The sequence below is a fragment of the Fukomys damarensis genome, unplaced genomic scaffold, assembly GCF_012274545.1.
Source record: "Fukomys damarensis isolate Sample0158 unplaced genomic scaffold, DMR_v1.0_HiC HiC_scaffold_3, whole genome shotgun sequence".
NCBI lineage: Eukaryota > Metazoa > Chordata > Mammalia > Rodentia > Bathyergidae > Fukomys > Fukomys damarensis.
This window is the reverse complement of record NW_022900915.1, coordinates 38,332,578-38,355,979: the sequence shown is the minus strand read 5'-3', so window position 1 is coordinate 38,355,979 and position 23,402 is coordinate 38,332,578. Positions and strand designations below refer to the sequence as shown.

Below are 23,402 nucleotides of genomic sequence, written 5' to 3'. Positions count from 1 at the left end.
TAACTTGTCAACAGTGGGAAGGCACTGAAATTGATCTCAAAATTCCAGTAATAGGCAACTGTCCAGGAACAGGCAGGGCAATACGTATTGAAATTTAGTAATTTATTTATTTAAAGACAAACGGGACAGCAATTGGTAGCAGTCACAAAGCCTGGCCTGCAACGGGGACATCTGTGCACAGTGCTCCTTAACTTGTCCATGGTGGTGGCTGAGTTGCCCTGTATGATACCAGCTCTCTAGAGAATGTGGGCTGATCAGCAGCTAGAATCCATTCCGCCTTGTTCAAAAGTGTCTCCTCATTACAAAGGTGTCGACTTGCTTGACCTAGTTATTCTAACAACAATCACCATTTCCTTTTGGTTTGCTGCACCTAAACACAGCTGCCTTTGTTATGCCAGTCTGTAGTCTTCCGAGGGCCAGACTGGACACCTGGCTCATTGACTACAGACCAACAGTGAGTAAAAATATAACAACATTCCTATCTGCTACTTCCAAATATTGTCTACAGCAAGGAAAATGGCTTCCGGTGCAGCTCATTGTGGTGACCGGAGCCCTCTGTCTATCATGGTGGTGCATACATAATGATGCTTGTATGGATCTTGTCTGTCATGGATGGGGCCAGGAAATGTAGGCATCCCACACACTGACTCCATTTTATGTGAAGACATGGAGGCCACACAAGACTACACGGAAGTAACGCACTTACCCCACACACAGCATGATTTCATTTGTCTTCATAGTAAACTTTATTGAAACTGAGTTGAATTCAGATTCATCTTTCCCCTTGGGGGGGAATAGACCAAGGGATCCAATACTTGTACTTCGGTGTTCAGAAGCAGGAAGTGGAGCCCCTGCTATTCCCCAGGTGGGGAACTTGGGGTCCAAGGTGGTAAGGGAGGCTGCCCCTTATTCTAGTGCAGATGGAGGAGGACAGGCTGTTGTCCCTTCTGTCCCTCTGAACCCTGGCTTTAGCGCTGATATCTTTCTAACATTATTGCTTTCTTCTCTGTGCATTCCTAGCCTCTAATTTCCAGGGTCCCGGTGCCTCTGTCTTTCTTTTCTTGTGCCTGTCATTGCAATTTTTCCTGCAATTTTTTTTTGGAAATTTTTTTAAAAAAAAAGGTTTCGAACTAGGGTCCTCATGCTTGCAAGGCAGGCAGCAGAACCACTGAGCCAAATCCCAGGCCCTGGAAAAGTTTTAATAAAAATTTTAGTAGTATATGTTTGTGGTACATAATAGGCATATTCTTTTTGGTAAATACTATACACATTATATATTTTATATATATTTTGGGAAATATATATTGTATATTCCTGAACAATTTTTTTGATACATGGTCCTCGAACTCAGGACCTTGAACTTGTAAGGCAGGTACAATGCCACTGAGCTAAATCCTGGCCCTTCATGAATACTTTTTATCTTTTACTCCCCTCCTTATTTCCTCCCTCTCCTCCCCTTATCCCCTTCCCTTTCTCCAAAAAGTTTGCCTCTCTGTTTACCTTTTAATTAATTTCTCTTTGGAGTTTCTCATATGAGTCTGATTCAATTTACTGAGCACTGCATCTCAAGTTTCACCCATTTTCCCTCAAATGATATGATTTAATTCTTCTTTGTGGCTGAAGAGTATTCCATTATGTACATATATTGCATTTTCTTTATCCATTTGTCTTTTGACAAGCATCTAGGCTGTTTCCAGAGAACAGCTATCGTGAGTTGTGCTGCTCTGAGCTTTCAGCCACCAGTACCCAGTGCCTCACCTCTGTTACTGGCTGTGGCAGAGGCCAGATGTGGAAGTGTGGCCAGCTCTGCACAATTCTGCAACAGCTTTGTGATCCTGCTCACGGCTCAACAAATCAAACTTAAAAATGGTTTCAGCTCATCTGGACAGATGGGCAAAATTCTTACTTCTGATAGCATTTATGTCAGCTGTTGGGATTCTTTCGCTTGGTAACCACAGCAACACGGCCTTGCAGCTGGGGTTGTGCATCTTTTTGTCCTTTGCCATGACAACTTCTCTTCTTCCACTCTCTTGGAGGAGCTGGGACAACAGTTAGGACACTGTGTTTGTAGCTTGTTTCAATTCCACGTTTTATTCCTTAATCTTGTTGAAAGGTACAGAAGTGGGCGACCCTCAGCCCTCCCTCCACACTCTACAGCTTTGCCGATAACACTCACTACTGAATTCCAAGGAATCTTTCCACAACACTGGGTGCAAATTGCAGAACCCTTGTCCCTCCTCTTTGAAAAGCCATTACGATAACCCTTTTACCAAAATTTACAAGCTAATATTTTATCTTGCTCTTGTTTCATGAATGCTGCCAGAAGACAAGAGACTCTAGAGGCAGAGACAGAAGACGTTTGGCAAACAGCAGGTCTGCAACACATCTACATCATCTGCACAGTCCTGCAGGGGTGGTGTGATGTGATCAGGGGGATTGATGCACTCTGTGGGCCGCAGCCAAGGAACACTGAGCTTGGGGAATCTACCTCTTTTATAGCAAGCAGTAAATAAGAATATGATTTTGTTTCAGAGGGAGATACGACCTTATCCTTCAAGGTTGCCCACTAAATCAGAACCTAAGAAACAGCTGGGGTAAAGAGTATTGTGGTTTTGAATTCCTGGAAAATTCAACTAGATGTGTATCATTGTGTGAGACTCATGGAAGACTCCCTCCCAGTGATCCTTTTTCATAACAGTTTCAGTTTTCCATGTTGCTGAAAACCTTAAAACCATTGCTTAAAACTGCATAATTAATTTGTATTTAGGTATACTTTAATATTTAGTTCATTACTTCTGCTTGATTCAGGTAAGGAGAATAATCATTTACTGTTACTTTGTAGAAACTTTCACTGGGATGGATGTTTATTTTTCACTGAGATACTATAGTGCCATACAGAGTATTAAAGTATGTATTGAGTTTCTGGTTTATATATATGTGTGTGTGTGTGTGTGTGTGTGTGTTTATACAATATACAATATATATAAAATGACATATTGCATATATAGTGTGTTATAATTGTATACGTAGATACATATTAGTTTTTCCAGTTCTTATAACATCTCTTAGTATTGACATTATTATTTTCATTAAAAAGTGAAGAAACTGGGCCGAGAATTTAGTTCAGCAGTTTGGTGGCCTGCCTTGCAAGCGCAAAGACCCAAGTTCAATCCCCAGTACCAAAAACAAAACAAAACAAAACTGAAGAAATTGACCTAGAGGAGTCATACAATTTTCCCTATAACTTATAGGGGCTGTCAGACACAGATTTCAGTTTGTAACATTCTGATCACATCATGTGACCACTTTACCACTGTTGACACCATTGTAGCTGACATTTATTAATGTTTAAGACATTTATTAACACACAATGCATTGCGTATTACTGAAGACCTACAACATTATGATTACACAATAAAAATAGCAAGATCAAGATGAGCCACTACTTTCCTCCACATGACAGATTATAATAAATTGTGTGTTGGTGTTGCAGTGGGACCTTGTTGCTGTACCTTTACATTCTCTTCTTCAGTAGGACACCTCTCTGGGAGTAATGCTGGGGTGTTTGGAGGTTATTCGGGAGAAACACAGCTGCCATTCAGGGCCTTGTAATTTAGGCCCGAATATCTACTTTGCAGAATTGTAGGCGAGGAACAAGTCTGGCTGGGACAAGTGCACCGCTCGTATGTCTCCTAGCACACTAGTAGAGGCCTGGCTCATGCATTGAGCTTTGTCTATGTCTGGCTGTGGCTTTTCCCATCTCTTTGCCACTCCCTCTTTCAAAACTTTATAAATTGCTGGCTGAACTTATTAAAAGCGGAAGCGTTTCAGAAACCTCCCTGGAGTCTGCTTGGTGATTCTGTGCCTTGCCCTTCCAGTCCAAGTCCCTGAATCTTTGTTCTGTGAGTGGGCTTGGGGACAAAAACAATGCAGAATGAAGTCGCTGTTTGCTCCTTCTGCTGTGCCCTCATGCAATGAATGTCTATGTGGGTGTGTCCGGTCTCATGGTGGTGTCAGACAAAGGGGAATGAACAGAGACTGTGGCAGGGAATCCTTTGCTCTCATAGAAGGTATATTCTGAGACAGACACCCATGCGGACAAGATCAAGGTCTCTTTTCTACTGTTTCATTTTTCTTTGTATCAGTATGATTCATGTTCATGAACTGTATATAGATTCCATGTCTGTGTGTGGATTATGTGTGTAAATGCTGAATGTGCATTAGCATTATATACTTGTATTTAGTTAAGTTGACAAAAGCAAATAGTCTGTAATACTTTATGAAAACCATTTTATGCTGGATATCTTTTTCTTAATAATAAAGAAGATTGAAATGTCTATTTCTTTTTTTTGGGGGGTGGTACCAGGGATCAAACTCAGGACCTTGTGCTTGCCAGGTAGGCATGGTGCCACTGAGCTAAATCCTTGGCCCCTAAGCATTTTTTACATTGATGATGTATATATATACTTTTTGAAATTTACACATTCATAAAATTCCACTGGTAGCTTCAGTGTACTTAACCAGATAGGCCTTGTTCTTAATTTCACCAAGTGCTTCAGTATGCACCTGAGTCTTATATTTCCCTTTGTGGAATCCTTTATTTAACCCTCAAGGATAGGTTGATAAAGGATCAATTTTATAACAAGATAGTTTATTTACTCCTACTGGTTGGACTATCATTGTTAACATTACACATATTGCAGGAAACAAAATAAATGAAATTTCTCTTTGAATAATTGTCTAGAGACAAAAGAATTTTAGCTTCCCTTTTCTCTTTTGTCTTCTGAAATTCAACGTTATGTTGAGCAAGAGCTTCAAAATATGATCTAAAACCCTCTATAGCACTAGAGTCAAGCCATTTAATAGACTGGAATAAGCAACACCTTCATCTTTGTAGTAGTCAATTTATTTGATGTGTTACATGAACAAACTCAATGTAAGCATATTAATACTACTTTAGTGTTTGTAATAATTTGGTCAGGAAGCTCACCTCATTTTATCTGTGGTGAAATAATAACACAACTGAATCAGAGATGTAGCTCAGCAGCAGATTACTTGCCTAGCATGCATGAGGCCTGGTTTGATCCTCAGTAGCCTGTGCGCATGCACACACTCACACACACACACCACACAGTAATATTTGAGAGGCCCGGGGATCTAGCTCAGTGGTTCTGTTGCCTGCCTCTCAAGCACAAGGTCCTGAATTCGATCCCCCCCATCCAAATTTAAAAGGGCTAAATGCTTTTGGTGTCTCCTCCCTTGACTTGACTTTTGGCTCAGTGGAAAGATAATGCCCAGCCATCCATCCTTGGTCACCTCATGAGCCTTGCAATGGTGCCTCCTACTGCTTCCTATGTGATACCTTGAATTTGAGATTTCTCTTTACATGAGCAGGTTTTATTTGAGGTAAAATTTACACAGAGTGAAACACTTAAGTGAGTGAAAAAGCCTCTTTGTGCCATTTCCTTCTGTCCCCAGCCCACAGCACCCACAAGTCTCATGGCTATCAACGCAGATGAGTTTTATGCCTTCTTGAACTGTGTTTAAATGGATTACAGCGTGTGGTTCCTTGGTGCCAGGTTCTTTCCACTCAATGTAGTTTTGTGGTGCTGAGGATGGACTCCAGGTCCTCCCACTGCTAGGCAAGTGCTGAGCTATATTTCTGAGTTATACTTCTAGCTCTCAACATAGTTCTTGTATAAGTTTTTTTTTTTTTTTGCCTTTTTTTTGAGACAGCGTCTCACTATGTAGTTGAGACTGACCTGGAACTCACTATGTAGCCCAGACAGGTCTTGAACTCACAGCAATCCTCCTGCCTCAGCCTCCTGAGTGCTGGGATTAGAGGTGTGCGCCACCAACCCCGGCACTTGTATAAGTTTTAATGAGTTACTTTTAATAATTGTTACCACAGCACCAAAATTGGTTACATTCTAGTGTTTTAATGTATCAAGTCAGCTATATATATATTTTCCTAATTCTAAATTCTGTACTATACATATAAATTTCTAATTTCTAAAATTCTAAAATACAAATACAAGTTCAGTACAACCATTTTCTCTCCCTCCCTCCCTCCCCCCCTCTCTCTCTCTCTCTCTCTCTCTTTCTTTCTTTTCTTCCTTTCTTCTCTCCCTCTCCCTCTGTCTCTTCCTTCCTTAAAAATTAATGATTGATCCTGGGCAGTGTGGAGCTGTCTCCCCAGCCCTTTGTAATTTTTTAAATTTTGTCACAGAGTCTCCCTAAATTTCCCAGTTTGGCCGTGAAGCTGTGATCCCTCCTGCTGCAGCCTTCAGAGTAGCTGAGAGTATAGGTGCGTGTCACTGGGTTTTGCTCCGGGGTATTTCCTCATACTGCTGTCCTTATCTATAAAGTGAATTGTGTAGAAGACACAATGTTTGGATTATGTAAATAATTTTTCTGTTTTCTTTTTCAATTATTAGATTTAAAGGACAATAACATCTCTGGCCGGAGCTTTGGGCAGAGACAGCAGAAAGTATTAGTTATTTATTTTCTGTGCACTTCTGAAGTAGGGAGTGTGGTGTTCTCTTCTCTTTTCCTTGCTCTTCTTTTCTTCCTTCCTCTCCCTTTCCTTTCTTTGCTGTTTGCACTGCTTCAGATAGAACCTGGGCTTCGCAGGGATGCCCCTGAGCTTCACACCGAGGCTGCCAGTACGCTTTTTGATTTGGTCAAATAAGTAGCATATTTATGTAGTTCAAATACCAAAACAACATTAAAAAGTATATGTTGTCAAGTCCTTCTTTGACCCCTCAGCACTGCCACCAGTTACTAGTAACTAATTGGCCTCTTTGCATATCCTTTCAGTCTTTTTGCAAATAGAAGGGCACTTGCTTTCCCCTTCCACCTTTTTCTTACATAAAATGTAATCTACTGTAGGTGCCATTTCATTACTGTTTTGTGCTCAATCTAATAATGCAAGCTTTCCCTATCAGGATGGAGGTTTTGGCTGGTTTCATGCTTGTTTAATGGTTAGAATATTCCATTGTGCAGACTCACTACAGTTTATTTAAGCACCCTTTACAGATGGGCATCTTACCTATGTTTTAATCACAACTCCTGCACACATAAACTCTTGAATACAAGCAGGTTTATGTTTCCAGGTAGGGCTTTTATTTGAAGATGGTACAATACCATCTTGTATGGAACAAAGGCTTGAAGGAGGCAATTCTCTGCATTTTTTGCTTCTAGAAAGTCTGTGCTGATAGACTTAGCACTGACAGGAAGAGAGTTTGGGATAAAAACTTGCATGGCAGATATCCTGTGAGCAGCAACAAAACGGGCATATCCAACTGTCTTTCAGAAAGCAATATGATATCGTCAGGAAAAATTTTTAAAAAGCACACTGACACGGCCGTAGAAAAATCAGCCTCTTTTTACTACTGTGTCACATAGTGGAGCAGAGTGACTTCCAGGAGAGCAGCTCACCTTCTGGGGCTCGGCACCCAGGCATTCTTACAGAGTCTCAGGATCACCCTGAGAGTTAATGATGTCCTGGCTCTTACAGAAAATCAGTGCGTAAAGAGAATCAATAACTTGACAATTATTATTGTGCTTATGGGGGGTCAAGCTGGCCTGCTTCTCAGCCAGCAACCCTGGAAACACTGCTTCCTGTCCCAGCACCATCAGGCAGGTTAAAGAAGGCAGTGCACGTCATGTCCATTGGGGTGGATATGTTCAGTGTGTGTGTGTGTATTTGCGCGTGTGTGTGATGCTCTCACTGGCACACCAGCTCCCGATTCTGTTTGTAGGCTGTCCCTGCCGTGCAGACCCACAGCACTGGTTCTCTTCATGTGGAGGGGAGGAAGGGTCGGGGAGCCGATACGACCCCGCACCGTGGCTGTGGAGGTCCTACAGAGAGGAGTACATTAGGGTTCTTCCTGGAGTCTGAGGCAACTAAGCCTGGGATGCGATGGAACTGACCTGGCAGCTGAAGAAGCTGCCACCCAAATCAGAAACTTTAGGGCCACCAATTGTGAATCTTGTCCCTCTTGTTTTCCCAGTTCCACCTCTTAGGGCAGGGTGTGGGAGAGAGGGAGAGAGAGGCTGTGCCTGAGAGAGGAGAGGTGAGAAGGGAGTTGGAGACATTTGTCTCAGGTTACAGGGTCAGTTGCAACTTAAGGGAGAGAGTGGGGAACTGGACTTTGCTTTCCTCTTTCATCACTGGGTCCCGCCTAGAAGATAGCTTGGGCAACACATAGCAAAGACGCCATGGCAAACAATATGGCAAAAACAATCTCCTCAGTTCACAAGGTGAAAACTCACATACTCTGCCCTGAACAATTTTTCCTTTGTCAATTTCAATGACTCTATTTACTCCAGACACCCAAACATTATTGAAATGAAAGAACTGCATCCAACTGGGGCCTCAGGGCACCAAGTGCAATCCTTTGTCATTGGCTGCGATGGTCAACATCTGTATTTTGCTCCAGGAAGGTCACTAGACCTTCTTCTGTGTAAACGTCTGCAGTTACCACCTGTCTTTCTAAAACCTTCTTTGTTCCTGGGTCCTGCTAAGCCCCCCAAACCGGCTCTCTTACTGTACTCACCAAAGCCCTTGCAAGATCAGTCTTTAATTACTGCCTGGGATTTCTCAACATGTGCCACACAACCTCTTGGGGTGTCTCCTGCCTCCTACACTATTCTCTTAAAATGCCACCCAACTCTCACACAAGAGCAAGTGAAGTCCTGCTCACCATCTTCCTCTCCTCTGGACCCAATCAGGCCTCTGGCACTGCTAAGTATATTCTTTTTGTTACTGAGTCCTCTTCTCGCCTTGGCTGTGCTTTGGTTTTCTTTTGTCTGGCATCTCATTTTTCACCTCTTCTCTGGATATTTTCTTCTGTCCTCATCTTCTCCTTTCTACATTCTCTCCTAAGCTACCTCTTCTTTCTCCTTTCTTCTCGACAAGTTCACTCCCAGGCTTGGCTTTCACACGTACCTCCCTCTTACTCTATCTTTAGCATGAACTGATGCCCTGAGTGTAAGTGTCTATCTCAAAATTCCTGTGAATGTTAATCAAACTCCACATGCTGATACTGGAATTAGTTACCTTCCTCAAGCTGTACTGCCCCTCTCCATTTGCTTTTGTGTATTACTAGGATCCTAATCATTTAAACTCAGGACTGCAAAATTTTCAACTCCTTATCGTCATCACTTCTCCCATTAACTTAATCATATGCTGGATTTGGACAATTATATCTTTACTAAGCTTTTCACATAATTTTTGTTTTTGGTACTGGGACTGAACTCAGGCCCTTGCACTTACCGGGCAGGTGCAGCACCACTGATCTAAATCTCCGGCCCTCAAATGATTTCTTGAACCCAAGACAATTTAAATTGCAACGATATCCTCAGACCCTCAGCTACATCTTCCCACCATGTCTCTCACTCTTCCCCTTCTCAGATCTGCACTTTATCCCAGGAGTGTGTCCACAATTCCTGTACATTTGTCTCTCACCTTCCCACCTCTGTTCGTTTGCCTTTAGTATTTTGCTCTTGTAAAGTGTTCTCATAATTGTAGAGTCTGATAACAATTAAGAATGCAGGGGTCTTTGTTGGAAAAGCAGGGGAAAGGTACCCTCTCTTAAAGTTGCTAGAACATGATGCTTTTCCCTCTTTTCCACTTTTCTCCTCTGTTATATACACTCTGTTGCTCCATTTGGCTTCACTATGAAACACAAGCTCTCAGAGGAAACGGCTAAGAATTTCGAGATGGTGAGAGAAGAGCACCAAGCTGGACAGAGGGCGGACTCGTGGGTTGCATGCTCAGGAAGTGCCTGTCCTTGTCCTCCTGGGCCTTTCTTACCCCAGCCCATATAAGAAATCAGGTATTACCGAGTGTGCACACCCAGACACGCTCATAGCGCCTCCCAAGGAGGCCAGAGTGGTTCACTTTTAGCATCTTGTAGCTTCTATCTTGTGTAAGTCTGTAGGTTTCCACAAAGGAGGGGCTACGTCTTCATTCATACTGCAGCCCATCACATAAGTGATTACGATTCTTGAGCAATACCGCTTGCCAGCGGGGCTGTCCCTGGGACCATGTCTTGGAGCCAGATTTCCTGTTCCAGGGCAAGACTCTGGTAATGTTGGAGTCCAGGTTCTCTGGCTGCAGGGCACTGCCTTCTTGCTTTCCTTTTCAGTTTCTAAATTAATCTTTGTATCGATCTTTTAAAGGACACCCCCTTGAGAAATTATACTTGCTCTTAGTAATGGAGCATTGTATAGTCTTTTTATGTGTCTGAATCTACTAATCTCTCAAATATTTAGATGCAAATCTATGTTTTCAAACTTTTTTTTTTTTTTTTTTTTTTTGCTTAATAAACTTTTCTGATAAAAAAGAAATGCTTCTGGAAATACCTTTTGCCTCTTTTAGTTAGAACTATGATGGCTAATGACCTGGAAATTCCTGTGTCTTTCATCAGGTCATCAAAGATCTTCATAGAGCTGTTTTGATAAGGAAGTTGAACCACTTGGTAGCAGGGAGGTAGCACGTTTGCAACAGGGATCGAGACATGGAGGTAAGGGGAAGAGATAGAAAAGGAATTAAGGCTTGTTATGGATGTGGCCCAACTCAGTGGACGCAATCATTACGCACTGCAAATGTGGACTAATTAGAACGAGGGGTCGTTAAACTTCCTGCATCAGCCGGATACTCTATCACCCTAAGAACTGGTATCCAGTCCACCCGCCTCCCGGGCACAGACATACAGGTCCATCTCTTCAGATTCTCTGAGTGGAAAACTGAGGAAAAACCATTTGGCTTGGGGATAAGTTGCTTTTTCAAAACATGAGAAAGTGGACTCTGTTTAAACAGCCAAACGTGAGTTTAAAAAACGCACCACAGACACTGCATCACTAGGAAAGCCAGTAACTTTACTGAATTGTCTGCAAAATACAAATTATACCTTATTTCCAGCAGGAGAAACTTTTGAAAATTTCCCACTTTAATTCACTACAGACAGCTGAATTAAGTCCCTTGAGATACACAGATGTGGTTTAACTTAGTTATAACATCTTGTCATCTAGGGCGGCAAAGTCCTGCTTATGCCGCTGTGAGCCTCTATTTGAGTATTTTTGCAAATGCTTGTCTGCCCTCATTTACAAGCTAGTTTAATTACTGTCATCGAATGGAAACAAGTCCCCAGGAAAAGAAAGAAAAAGAAAAAAAGAAGAGAAAAATGATACAGCAAACCATCAGAAGCAAGGCAAGTCCTACGCCTACGACCCCGGTCTACTTGCTCCAAGAGTGCAATGGTGCTGTGTTCAAATCCCAGTGGAATCCGCCACACAGCTGAGCTCTCCAGATCGAACCGAGGCATGAACCAATTTGAGGTATGAACAGGGAAGGCAAACTACAATACCCGATCATGAAAGGAACCAAAATCGAATGTAGAAGATATGTGGGTTGGATTGCTCCACATCTTTGGTTAAAACATATTAAGAAAAGCCTTTCATTACATCTGTGGTCGGAAGCATTTGAACAGACACTGGCATCCCAGCAATCTTCGGGAGATCTCTAGTGGCAGGAAATTAACGCCACACAAGTGACGACACCCAGGCAGATGGCAGAGAGGAGAATAGATGAAATAATGCCATGCTTAGGCAACAGCCTTTACTGAGGGTTCAAGTGGCTTCTTCTTTTAAACATTTTTTTTTAAAAGAAAGAAATACAAAGCATTTACTCTCTGGAAAAGTGAACAGAAGGGATAAAGGGGTCAAAAACCTCTTATCTCAAAGATAAAAGCTGGGCATGGAAGGAAAAGAAATATGTAAGTGTGTGAGAGGGCAGACATTCTTTTAAGAAGTGAATTGGGATGTTTTAAAAATCCTTACTTCATTTAACTTTTATGTCATCTAAGGATGTTTTCATATTCATCATTACAAAATGTTAAATTCCACCTCTGGGAAAAAAATAAGCCTTTTACTAAAAAACACAAGTTTTAAAAAGGTTGAAATGAACAGCCTCCACATGCCAATGCATACAGTACACAGCTTGTGCAGCTGGCGTATATTGTATCACTGTTACCAGTATTTAAGCTTCATATTACCCCAAATCTTTCAAAATAGGATTAGCTATAACAGTACTTGTAGCTGGGTACAATGCCACTTACGGTTCTCTGACTGGCAATGAAGAATGTTGTCTGAAACATGGCTCTTGGACGGGTAAAGTAAAATCATTTACTCCCTCAGGGCCCTGCCCGAACCTCTTGGACACAAAGGGTTTACTGTGATAGAAACCACACTAACTTTGCAGATACAACAAACAGTAAATTACAGAAAAGGCATAAGGGTAGAGATAGACAGTGACTGTTTACAGAAAGTGACTCATCATAATAAAAATTGTGCTTCTTCTCATTAAATCATCTTCAAAAAGTCTCAGGTGAACCCTTCGCTATCTTGCCACCACTGTGTGCGAACTCAGTAGCAGGAACAAGAGGTGACCCGCATCCATTTTCATGTGATTCTGTTCTTTTCATGTTCCTGTGGAACTATCGTCAGAACTCTATAAATAGCCAAGGCTTCTGCTGGCACTTTAGCTTACTTTATCTTCAGCAATAGAAATTCGTGTTTTCTTTGTCGCTGAGGCAAATTGCAGGTAAAAAATTAATATGGCTATTTCTTCATATTTTCATGTAATGACCCTTTCCCACCCACTGGTGAGATTCTACTGATACTGGTAAATGAAAATGTTTTGAAAATGGCAAGGAACATTTGTGATGCGCTTGCATATTTAGTACACGTTAGGTTATAAAGACGAGTTGTGAGCACGGGACCAAGTCTATGGTGAGGAAAATGATTCTTATTTTTCCTCTGTGTGTGTGTGTGTGTGTGTGTGTGTGTGTATGTGTGTGAGAGAGAGAGAAAGAGAGAGAGAGAGAGAGAGAGAGAGAGAGAGAGAGAGAGTTATGTGTATTTTTAGGGATGACTTTCTGGTTTTCCTCTGCATAAATGTTATTCCTCTGCATAAATGTTATTCTTTCATGTTCTATGGATACCTTGATTAGTGGGATATATATGAAATGGTTGATTTAAAAAATTTTTTTTAGTATATAAACATTAGTACAAGGCAGGCTAGCATCCTATCTGGATATAGCCTAAGGTGCATTGTGGTCTAATTATGGATTGCAGATCAAGTTAAGAAAAATAGAGCCTTGTTAATAAGGTTTCTTGGCTTCTGCCACCCAGCGGCAGCCTCTTACAATGAGAAACACATAGCAACTATGCAAGAGAAGAAAAAAAAAATCAATGGATAAGAAATGTCCTACACATGATATAGCCATGCTGATACTACTATCTGCACCCTCTTTGCTGTGCGTGTCAGTGTGTACGACTGGAAATGCATCGACAGACCTTCACATTCCAAGAGAAGGAAATCACTCCTAGACTGAAATATCTTTTAAACAATATAGATTGACTTTTTTTTTTATGGCACTCACTTTTAAAGGGTCTGGAAATTATTCCCTTATAGACAAATATTAGACAAGAGTTATATTTTCTTGAAAAATTAAAAAAAAGGGACATAGAGAGGTTCTTTAATGGGATTTCTTGAAATGGCTATTAAATCTCTTTATTGAAGAAAAATAGATGACATACATGCTTTTTGCAGAAGTGACATCGGGGGTCCTGACACACTGGGATTGTTCAACAGTCCTATATTGCTGACAAGATCGTTAACGGTCAGTGAAAATAATTAAGGTCAGATGACAAAGCAACTATCCCTTCACCTGCTTCCTTCTTTTCTAGCACCCAGTCTTTCACATTTTTCTTCAGTGGGAATTTATAACTTATTCACCTAGGGCCCCAACACAGCTTCTCTATTCTGGGCATACTTCTAAGAAACACATCCAATTCTAGGCTGAAACCCAACCATGTCATTTAGGATTTGGGCAAGTTAAGATATGAACTTACTGAATTCCAAGATGCATGGTGAAATGGTGAGATCGGAAAGGGGCCCTGCATTTGATAAAAATGCATAAAACAAAACAAAAATAGCGTGAAAGAAACTGATTAGTATATACAGTGGGTGTCAGTCGACCGAATACATTGCTAATGTATCAAAAACGATTTACGGTGTTGCAATGTGCTATGTTCTAACCCCACAGGTTATCCTTTTGACAGCTGACCTTGAACTTATAAAATGTATGCAGAGTAAAAGAAATCAGAAAGAAAATAGTTACTCGAATGTGCGACTGCACAAATATAACCCCCCTCCCACTATTAAGATAACAAAACTTCTGCTATTACCATAATATTATATATATTAGAAAGCTATACACAAGCATGTTAATTTCACAGATTTTTTAAAAGATTCTTAATATTTTATATAATTAGAAATACACATTTCAAAAACAAAACTTCTACAAAGAGAAAACAGTTATCTTGGTTAGCAAAGCATGGAGTTCTTCATGGCTTGGGGTAGTGCTTTCTATACAAAAAGTCCTTTTTGGTTTTTTACAGGACTGTTTAAAATATCAGCGAAGCTATCAAGGGGGGAAAACACATTTTGGCCTAAGTAAACTACAAAAAGCCACAAATGCTTTGCAAACTCTGTCTTACCTTTTATATGAAAATAAGCAAAATGTAATGTACATATTTTTATATTTTTATTTCATAAGATGCAGACCCAGATTTATTTATTTATTTAATTAAATACGTTAGCTCTCAAACTCCACTTTTTTTATTTTTTTCCTTTTTTTTTTTTTTAAATAGGTATGGTCCTCTTAATGGCCTGTGATCCTTTTTAATGAGTGCCATACGCCAATGATAGGCCTGCAGGTTTGTGAGCGTGCCCGGATGCTAGGTGCCCGGATGTTCCTAACATTTCCGATGGCCACCCCTGCCGGGTCTGTCCAAACTTCTATACACTTTTTTTTTTTTCTATATGTTGCATAACAGCTGCTCTCTCTTTCAGTAAAGATCTGCCGCTTCTGGCAAATGTTTCCTTTTGTCTATTTACATGTAAATAACGTTGAACCTGCAACATGACACTATCTATTGTAACATACATTTTGCAAAGGAGCACAACAGTGAAAAGAAGGTAGCCTTAAAATCTATTTTGTACAAGTGTTCTGTTGTACAACTCAAGTGCTAAGCTTATCTCAGCATTTCTGTTTATCTTTATACTGTATCACTGAGGCAATTTAAAAGTACTTTTACAAAACAGAGTACCTGACTTTTTTTTTTTCCACACACGGCACATATAATGCATATCGACCCCCCTTCCCCGTTAAGGTATAGCACACACACACACTGCAAGAAAAGAAAAACTATTAAGTAGTGATGTGATCATGTCGCCCATCCTTCAGAGAGTCGCATGCGCTTGACTGAGGGGCTTTCCCTTTCGTCCGGCGAAGGTCTGGTGAGTCCAATGGGAGAGTGGAATTCATTCCGGTGATCCTCTCGGTCGCTGCCGTCATAGGAACTACTGCAGCTGCTCAAGCTATCAACAGGAGACCTCCCCGCCTCGTGGCGCGTGTGTGGTGGGTATCTCGAAGGGGTGGTGGTACGGTCTCTAGGAGGAGAAACAGGTTCTGACTTGATGTTGAGGCTTTGAGTAGAAGGCAGGGGGAGATTTGAACTCTGAGATAAATGAGTGCTAGTGCAAGCTCTGTAGGAGGAAAGGAAACCCAGTTACAGATGGAGGAGGCCGGGGGCCCCAGGAACTCACAGTTACATAACACATCAGCCTACAGACGCCCGGGGACACCAGAGTGTGCCCGAGTGGGCACCGGCACCAGCGCCTGCAGGCTTCGGGTGCCGCTGTGGGCCACCTGGGCACAGCCGCAGTAGGGAGCTGGTTCAGGCTGCTGAACCAGGGCTGAACCAGGGCTGTCTCTGACCGGAATAGCTTCGCAAAGGCTTAAGACCCCGCACGTCCAGTCCATGGAATTTCCTCCCCGCTCTCGTCCTAACTTTTAATCTTCTCACCCTGTAGCTAGACTGTTTAGCTTTGCATTCGGCTTCCTTCATTGACGAACGCCGGCGTTGTACAGCTATTTATTTGTTACTTTTCTGTGCTCAGGGCCTCGCGGTTGCTAAGCAAGTGCTCTGCCCTTGAGCTACCTCTCCAACCCAGGCAATTATGTTCAACAGCTTATTATTACATCAACATTTCCCTCCAACGAATAAGCGCATACAAGTAGAGTTTAAATTTTAAGTGAATAGAGCCCATCAACTGCTACACAAGGTCCATAACTGATGGAAAAAAAAAGTCAGAGAGTGGAAGCAGGGGAGGAAGGCATGAGAATGAAAACTACCTGCAGAAATGTAAAATATTGGCTTAAAAGCAGGTATTCTACCTCACTAAAACTGGTAAATAATTTGTCTTTTCTCCATCCTTTTGCAGTTACACAGGATGAAAATATCTGTTTTCCACAATTCCTTTGACTTTACTGCTGTCAGCAATTCCCTGGCAGAATAACGCAGGATACCGATCCTTCATATTGGTATTCATTGGTGAATCTGATGTTGCTCAAGAAGAGGCGGTGGTAAAGAAGGGAGTATCATGACTTTCATGTGTTTATAACCCTTATTCCTTGCCTATTCCGAGTCTAGTTTGTCCTTCTTCCAAAATGTAGGAGAATTTAGATACTTGAGATTCTGAAGAGGAAAAAGCATTAAGCCTTTAAGTTTCAATCAGCTATCACAGTGACTCTGATCAGTTTAAGTCATGGTCACGTGGTCGGCCTCGATTTGAAGATACTTTAATTGTTCTCAAGTTCAGGTCCCAGTGACCCCTCTCAGTGCCGCCCATGGCTAGAGTCAGTATTACTTGACCATGCTGTCAAGAAAGTACAGCCATTGCTTTCATTGAGGAAGAGTCACAGTGAGGAATCATCCGTCTGGACACACCCATTTTAAACAAAGGAAAGCAACCCTGCCTCCTAAGGCGTGTAATTACGATGCTTTCTTATTGAGACAATTGATGGTATTGGCAATGGCATTAGGAGAAGGGACAGAGTGAGTATTGTATTTCAAAGGAACAGTGGAGTAACCTGGGCTGGCTTTTGGGGGGGTGCAGTAAAAGCTCAAGATACAGAGCCATAAAATTAGTCCAAAATGAATGTATCTTTGAGTGATGTTTTATACGAAAGCACCACCTACTGGCAAAGAATTACTTTCCTTTTCTTAATAGATGAGCTAATGTTGAAAATAATACATGAGAGAATAATTCGCTCCTGTAATAAGGCTTTCTCTCTCTGCCTTTTTGATCTTACAGGATAGAAATAATCTTAACATTTAAAACAAGATTGTACAGTGAGTGTACATGATTTTCAATATTCTATTTATACTACTCGGAGATAATTATTTGTAACATATTCTACAGTTTACTGTATTAGTTCCTGAGAGCTTTAATCTAAGATTATTCAATTCAAATCAAAAGATTTTTAAATCAAGACGATACTAAGATGAGGGAGGGAACAGTTACATTCAGAATGATCCATAATGGTAGACTATTTTCACTTTGTTCAAAGTTACTTAATGATTCATTTTGATGTTAGAAGAAATCATCTTTTGATTTCTGGAAGAAAGAATTTTTCAGGCTCTGGGTAAGATTATTGCACTAAAACTTAATCAAATGTTTCTACTATGGATCGCGAAACTGTTTAATAATGAATGTCAATTAGGATCCTGAAAATAACGTGGCATATCAATAAATACTTTTTCTGTTCTCTCACATTTAAATTGTGTCTTTCCAGTCAGGATGAAATGGAAGATTAAAAGAGATTGGTGAGCCGAACCAGGATAAGCAGTTCATCTAGATAAACTGAACCAAGTAATACAATCAAATGATGTTTCTTTAATAGTTTTTGGGAGCTGCATTATCCCCTCATTACTTCACCTCCCAGTGTCAGCTGGTTTGTATAGGGTTACTGCATCTCCTCTCCAGAAAAGATGGAACAATTATTGGTGATCCTTTCCGATAAACAGAATGGTGGGCGTTTATCTTTTGGTGGCTTTGCATTTGACAAGAAAGGTACAGAGAAGCCTTCAGAGCAATTCTGGGGACTAAATATGCAGAAATGGGATGTAAGTTGTATTTTAGACTTAGCTTCACTACACTTTAATATATTATCCTAAACGGAAAGCTAGTTTTTGTAATCAAAGAAGTATTTCCTCGAAAAGGAAGGGCAGCATTAAAAAACCGCTCAACTCATACATGCTAAATTCAGACATATGCACATAGATCCACTTGTCCTTCAGAACAAATTATAGACTGGGGCTGTATCCCATGTGTGGATGGATGGGGATGGGAAAGAAGGCAGGGGCTAGAGAGACCTGTTCCGGGCTCTCCGTACAAGCTTCCCTCTGCTCCAGATGCCTTTGAATTGGGAAAACATCTACCCTTTCCCCAAACTTTTCAGAAGTCAGATGTGACTGGATAGTTTTATTCAAATTTCTTATTGCCTCTCCTGGAAACTAGACCATCAAACTATATTCAGTTTAACAAGTTAACAGTCATGTCTGCTCCGAGTCACCTCCCTCAGTATGTGCTGGACGCCCACATCAACAAAGACAGTGTGTGCAAATGCTTCCAGAAAACAGGCTGACCTTTTTCTTAGGTGGTAGTTGAGAAAAACACCTAAGGCTTGAGGGTCACTTTCTCAGATATGACAAATTCCTCTGCCAGTCATGTTTCTTCCTACATAAAACAAATTTATGCTGCTTATCTAACTTTGTTATATAAAATCAATTACTAAACTAGTTTAAAACTAGAGCTTTGAAGACTTAAAGCTTGAGAGGATAAAATAGACACTTTTCTTGAACAAAAAGAGTTCTATAATGCTCTTATAATTTTGAGAAAGAACTGTAGTAGCTACCTTGGGGTACTGGAAATATCTACTTTGGTGCTCCTTGAATTTATTCCATTCTTTGTTTTGTATACTGCACTTCCTCTAAAATGGGGCCCAAACACAACCCTGTGAGATTAAATGGACTAGTAAGAGGACGGGTTTTTTAAATTAGTTTACACTGGAAAGAATTAGCACATATGTGTACATTACAATTTGGGATTTTTTTAAAAAAGACAATTTCACATTTATTTGCAGTAAAGCTACGGAGTCCATTAGAAAGAATCTCCCTTCTAAAAGCTACCATATTGATGATAATGGTATGCACGTGAGAGTGTTTGTGGATATAATATGAGTGGAGGCTGGGGGAGGGGAGGGCAGAGGAGGGGAGGGGACAGGAGGAGAAAGAGCCAGAGCTGAAAAGCCTGGAATGGTCGTCATACTGACATGAGGTACAAAGGAATCGATTAAGTGCGATTAAAACTCATACACTAAATTCAGAGTTAAAGTATGGACAATGAGATTTAGTGCTGAAAAACACAAGCAGCTGAACAAAACTGCTTTACCCTTGGCTGTGGTTAAGTCAGCTTCCCCTAGTCCAGGGCTGTCACTCCTTTCTCATATATGGGGTTCTCTATTAATTCTCAGAAGAGAATCAGGTTATCCCCATGCAACAGAACAGCTTTAAGATTCTAGCACAGTTAAAATATAGAAATAGGTATGTGCTCATGATTTAAAAGACAAATTATCAGTGTACTGAAAAGAAAAGAAAGCCATATTCAGGTAAAATGGCCTTTGGCATTGATAACGTCTCAATAAATCTACTGCTATAATGAAATCTTGCAAAAATGAGAACTACACACTTACTTTTATTATTGACAAGGTACATTTAGAGCAGCTTCACTGCTAAGCTGGGGTGGTACAATGCCACGTGCACTTATTTAAAAACCACCCGGTTGGGGTATCACACACTTAGTGATAATTTCCTACAATGTGACTGCAACAAATGCCTGCTTGGGTAGTTAGCATGGAAGAGAAAATTTAACTGTCCTAAAAAAAACAAAAACTGTCGCTAATCAATAGGCAACAATACAGCTTCAACGTAAAGCAACTCTTCAAGAAAGCAGAGGAACAATGCCAGGCGAACTGGTTTTATTCTTCTCACGAAAGGCTACATTTGCAGTGATGGTGATGTCAGCGAGTGGAAGGGGTATAAGCAAATGGAAGGGGTGAGGATGTCATCAACGAGTTTACTGATCTACGGTACGTGAGTACCAGGAGCCCGTGAGGGGCGAGGAGGCAGTGGCTTTTGTTCTGATCCGTAGGTTATTCCCACCTTCTTAGAAACATAGATGTGGAACTAGTCAAGCAATACAGCTAGCTAACTGCAACTAAATGGTTTAGTGCTAAAGCCAAAGTGGACGGGGCATGAAGAATGCTTCTAAAATACAAAAACATCTCGAAATTTCTCATACCCTATTTTCTTTTGAGGATTAAATACTAGATTAAATACTTTAACTAGATTTAAAGTTACTCGTTAAAGTAGGGTCCTTTCGTTTACTTGTTAGCTTCTTTGGTGTAATTTGAAAGGAGGAGTGTTAATTCTGAATCGAGGGCTTTTTAAAAAGTGAACATTTCCTTGATAAATAAACGACAGGAATCACGGGCTATGATAAAGGTTTATCTCAAAACTACCACAAGGGGGCAGAAAGACACATCCTTTGACCAGAAAAACAACAAAATTATTTTTATACCCAAATGTATTAATTAGTTTTGCATGTACTAATTAGTACATATATTGTAATAAAACATCTATAAATGCACAATTGTACTAAGGGTACATTAGAAGTAGATGAAGCCCATGTGCCAACTCAAGAGCTGGTCTTAGGGACACAAGAATTCACACTAGCATAATTTATGTCATTTAGGGCACGTGAGAATTTCAAATATCTCAAAACCCTAAAGAACTCGTGTGTGGATGCCTTCAAAATTTCCACGCGAGCTGTGTGATAAGTAAATAAAAATACTCTCACAGAAACGGAAATGAATATTGCCTAAAGCAAGAAGGAAAGAATTGGCCTCATTAACACAGGGCTCCCCTCCCTCCTAAAAATATTAAGGGAGGTTGCACTGAAGCTACTTGGGAGGGATTGGTCTGAAAATTACCTTTCCAGGTCTATCAGGGACATTGTGCACTCTCTCACGAGACGCGGCAGCCCGTGTTTAAGACTGTCGCTTGGCATTTTAGCAACGTACCCGAAGACGGCGTTATAGAAGGGATAACACTGCTTACCCCAACTGGCTGAGGGCAGATGGTGGCATGTTGTGTAGGTGCTGCTGTTGCCAGCCGGTTACTGAGCCGAGGTGGAGCGCACTGGCCGTGTTAAACCCAGACAGCGATGACAGATCGGCACTACTCAGAGAGTACTCTGCGTCGCAAAATAAAACAAGGGACAAATGTGATCGGGAAATGATCAAATGGTAAACAAGATCAAACACTTGCAATGCCCAAAATGTTCTGGACTGTGATAAATTGTTTTGTTTAAGTTGGGAGGAAAGGAGGACAGACCGTCAGGGATAATTGCAATTTAAAAGAAATGTACCATGCTTCAAAAATAAGTATTCCGTGGACGGTGTGGAGGAGTGCAGCCTGCTGCTGTGGTTTGTTACACTACAACCTGGCGTAAAGGTAGATAACATACATACTTGACAATCTAGAAATGTTTTTTAAACAAACTCAAGAAAGTGAGCTTTCTATGACACCAAAGAAATACAGTAACAGCTCAATTTCCTTGAAATTGTTCTTCTATTTTGAATGCAGGTTGGGTAAATAAAACTTTCAGTGACTTAAGGAGAAGAATGTGGATAAAGCCTCAGTGAGGCAGAAGCGAAGATGCAGTGTTCTGGACACCACAGGTGCATGACAGTGCTTCCTGGTAGGGTAAAGATGACGACACGCCTCGCCTTGCTTTTTAATACACGGTATTTAATATTTACAGGTGGCAGAGCACTCACCGGTACCATATGTTGTTGAAATGGCTGATGGATACCCTCCCATTCCTTGTCCTGGTAAAGTAGGAGTTGCTACGGAAACCACTGGTGTAGCCAATGACTGAGCAGACTGGGAGTTATTTATCCGTTGATTCTTTTAAAGTAAAGAAAAAGATAGTATTGATGGATTTAAAAGAAAGTTAAAATTCTGGATTTCAGCATTAGCTTTGCACATAAAGAGATAACTTGGTACAAGGCTCATGAAATTAATCATTTAACATGTGTCTCTATGAACTCTGCCAACCCTATCATTTACAATCCTTCAAGAGACCAGCTGTTGCCATAGCAACCCATTACATCAGTATCTCCTAGGCAACTGAACTAGTAACAAGTACCATAGCTTTATTATGGGTAAAAACAGACTATGTTGAGAACTGATGAAATATGTATACTGTACTTCCATTGTTTCAATTTTTATTCAAATGCAAATTAAAAAATTAAAATCAACCATGGTGGATTTTGTGCTTCTTTCTCTGTACAGCAGAACAGACGGCTGGTGTTCATGTTCTACTCTGACCAGCAGGTGGTGCTCTGATCACTTTTTTTCAGAGTCTTCTAAACTTGACTCAACCAGAGGGCAAAGCTGCTAAGACTTCTTATTTAAATATTTCAGCAAGGAGAGTAAAGACACACATCAACTTAAAACAATGGCACTCTCGTTCTTAGAACAAGAAGCATTTGTTTTATGCAAAACAAAATAAATATTTTTCTGCAGAAATTACAAATGTCGAAAACAAGGTCTCTAGTTTCCAGAGGTTGTTGGGACAGAAAATAATAAGCAGACAGTCTTTTCACCAGTGACTGATACTAGAAATTCACCATATTTAAGCATCATCAATGCGGACACACCATGTAAGTTTCAAAGTCTTTCTATTGTTTCAGAGCTCTCCGCTTCTGCTGAAGGTAGCTTTGCCCATTTCCTTGCTACTTAAAGTATGATGTGCTCATACTTACCAAAAGCAGGTCCACATCCTCAGACTGAGAGCATGGGGAAGGAGTTTTATTAATTAGTGTGTGCAAATATTTATAATTGGGCAAAATTTTTTCAACCAAAGGAAAGGCATCTTCTGATAGACACAACAGTTTAAGCAATTTTAAAACCCAGACTCTAAAGATGACTCCTTATAAAGGCATTCTTTGTTCCCCTTAATGAGGTGTTTATCTCAAACGTGAAGACAACCTATCTGGCTTTCAGGCAGGTCAGTGTCTTGATGTTCATAATTTCACCACTATATTTTGAACAAAAAGAATGTACTGTGAAACCTCACTTGCTGGAGGAAGAGGCAGTCACACCTGGTGGAGAGAGGGGGGAGAGAGAGAGAGAGAGAGAGAGAGAGAGAGAGAGAGAGAGAGAGAGAGAGAAGGAGAGGGAGAGCCCTGCCCAACCTCTCAGAATCCCTGGGCAAGCATCAGTTTTAAGGACCTGGAATAAATCTGCTGATAGAGACGGCCTGTCATGCACAGCCCACACTGCTGGGCCAGAGCCCTGTGGGAGGTTTTATTTATTAGGCCCGGTCTTCTCCAAAGGGAAGGTTGCAGATTATA

General features: G+C 40.9%; 1 protein-coding gene across 7 annotated transcripts in view; it reads right to left on the bottom strand.

Annotated features, from left to right (window-relative positions):
• Positions 1–15,188: 15,188 nt before the first annotated feature.
• Mef2c (myocyte enhancer factor 2C) overlaps positions 15,189–23,402 on the bottom strand; it is a 138,022-nt gene continuing 129,808 nt past the window's right edge. For 4 of the 7 annotated variants that reach the window (XM_010637171.3, XM_010637172.3, XM_010637167.2 and 1 more), the window contains exons 8-11: positions 22,812–22,835; positions 21,822–21,951; positions 21,100–21,235; positions 15,189–15,622 (exon numbers count right to left, since the gene is read on the bottom strand). In XM_010637171.3, coding sequence (XP_010635473.1) covers positions 15,301–15,622; positions 21,100–21,235; positions 21,822–21,951; positions 22,812–22,835 — 612 coding nt within the window. In that variant the 3' untranslated portion in view covers positions 15,189–15,300. The remainder of the gene's footprint in view (positions 15,623–21,099; positions 21,236–21,821; positions 21,952–22,811; positions 22,836–23,402) is intronic. The other 3 variants (XM_010637174.2, XM_010637173.2, XM_010637175.2) reach the window with 3 other exon arrangements.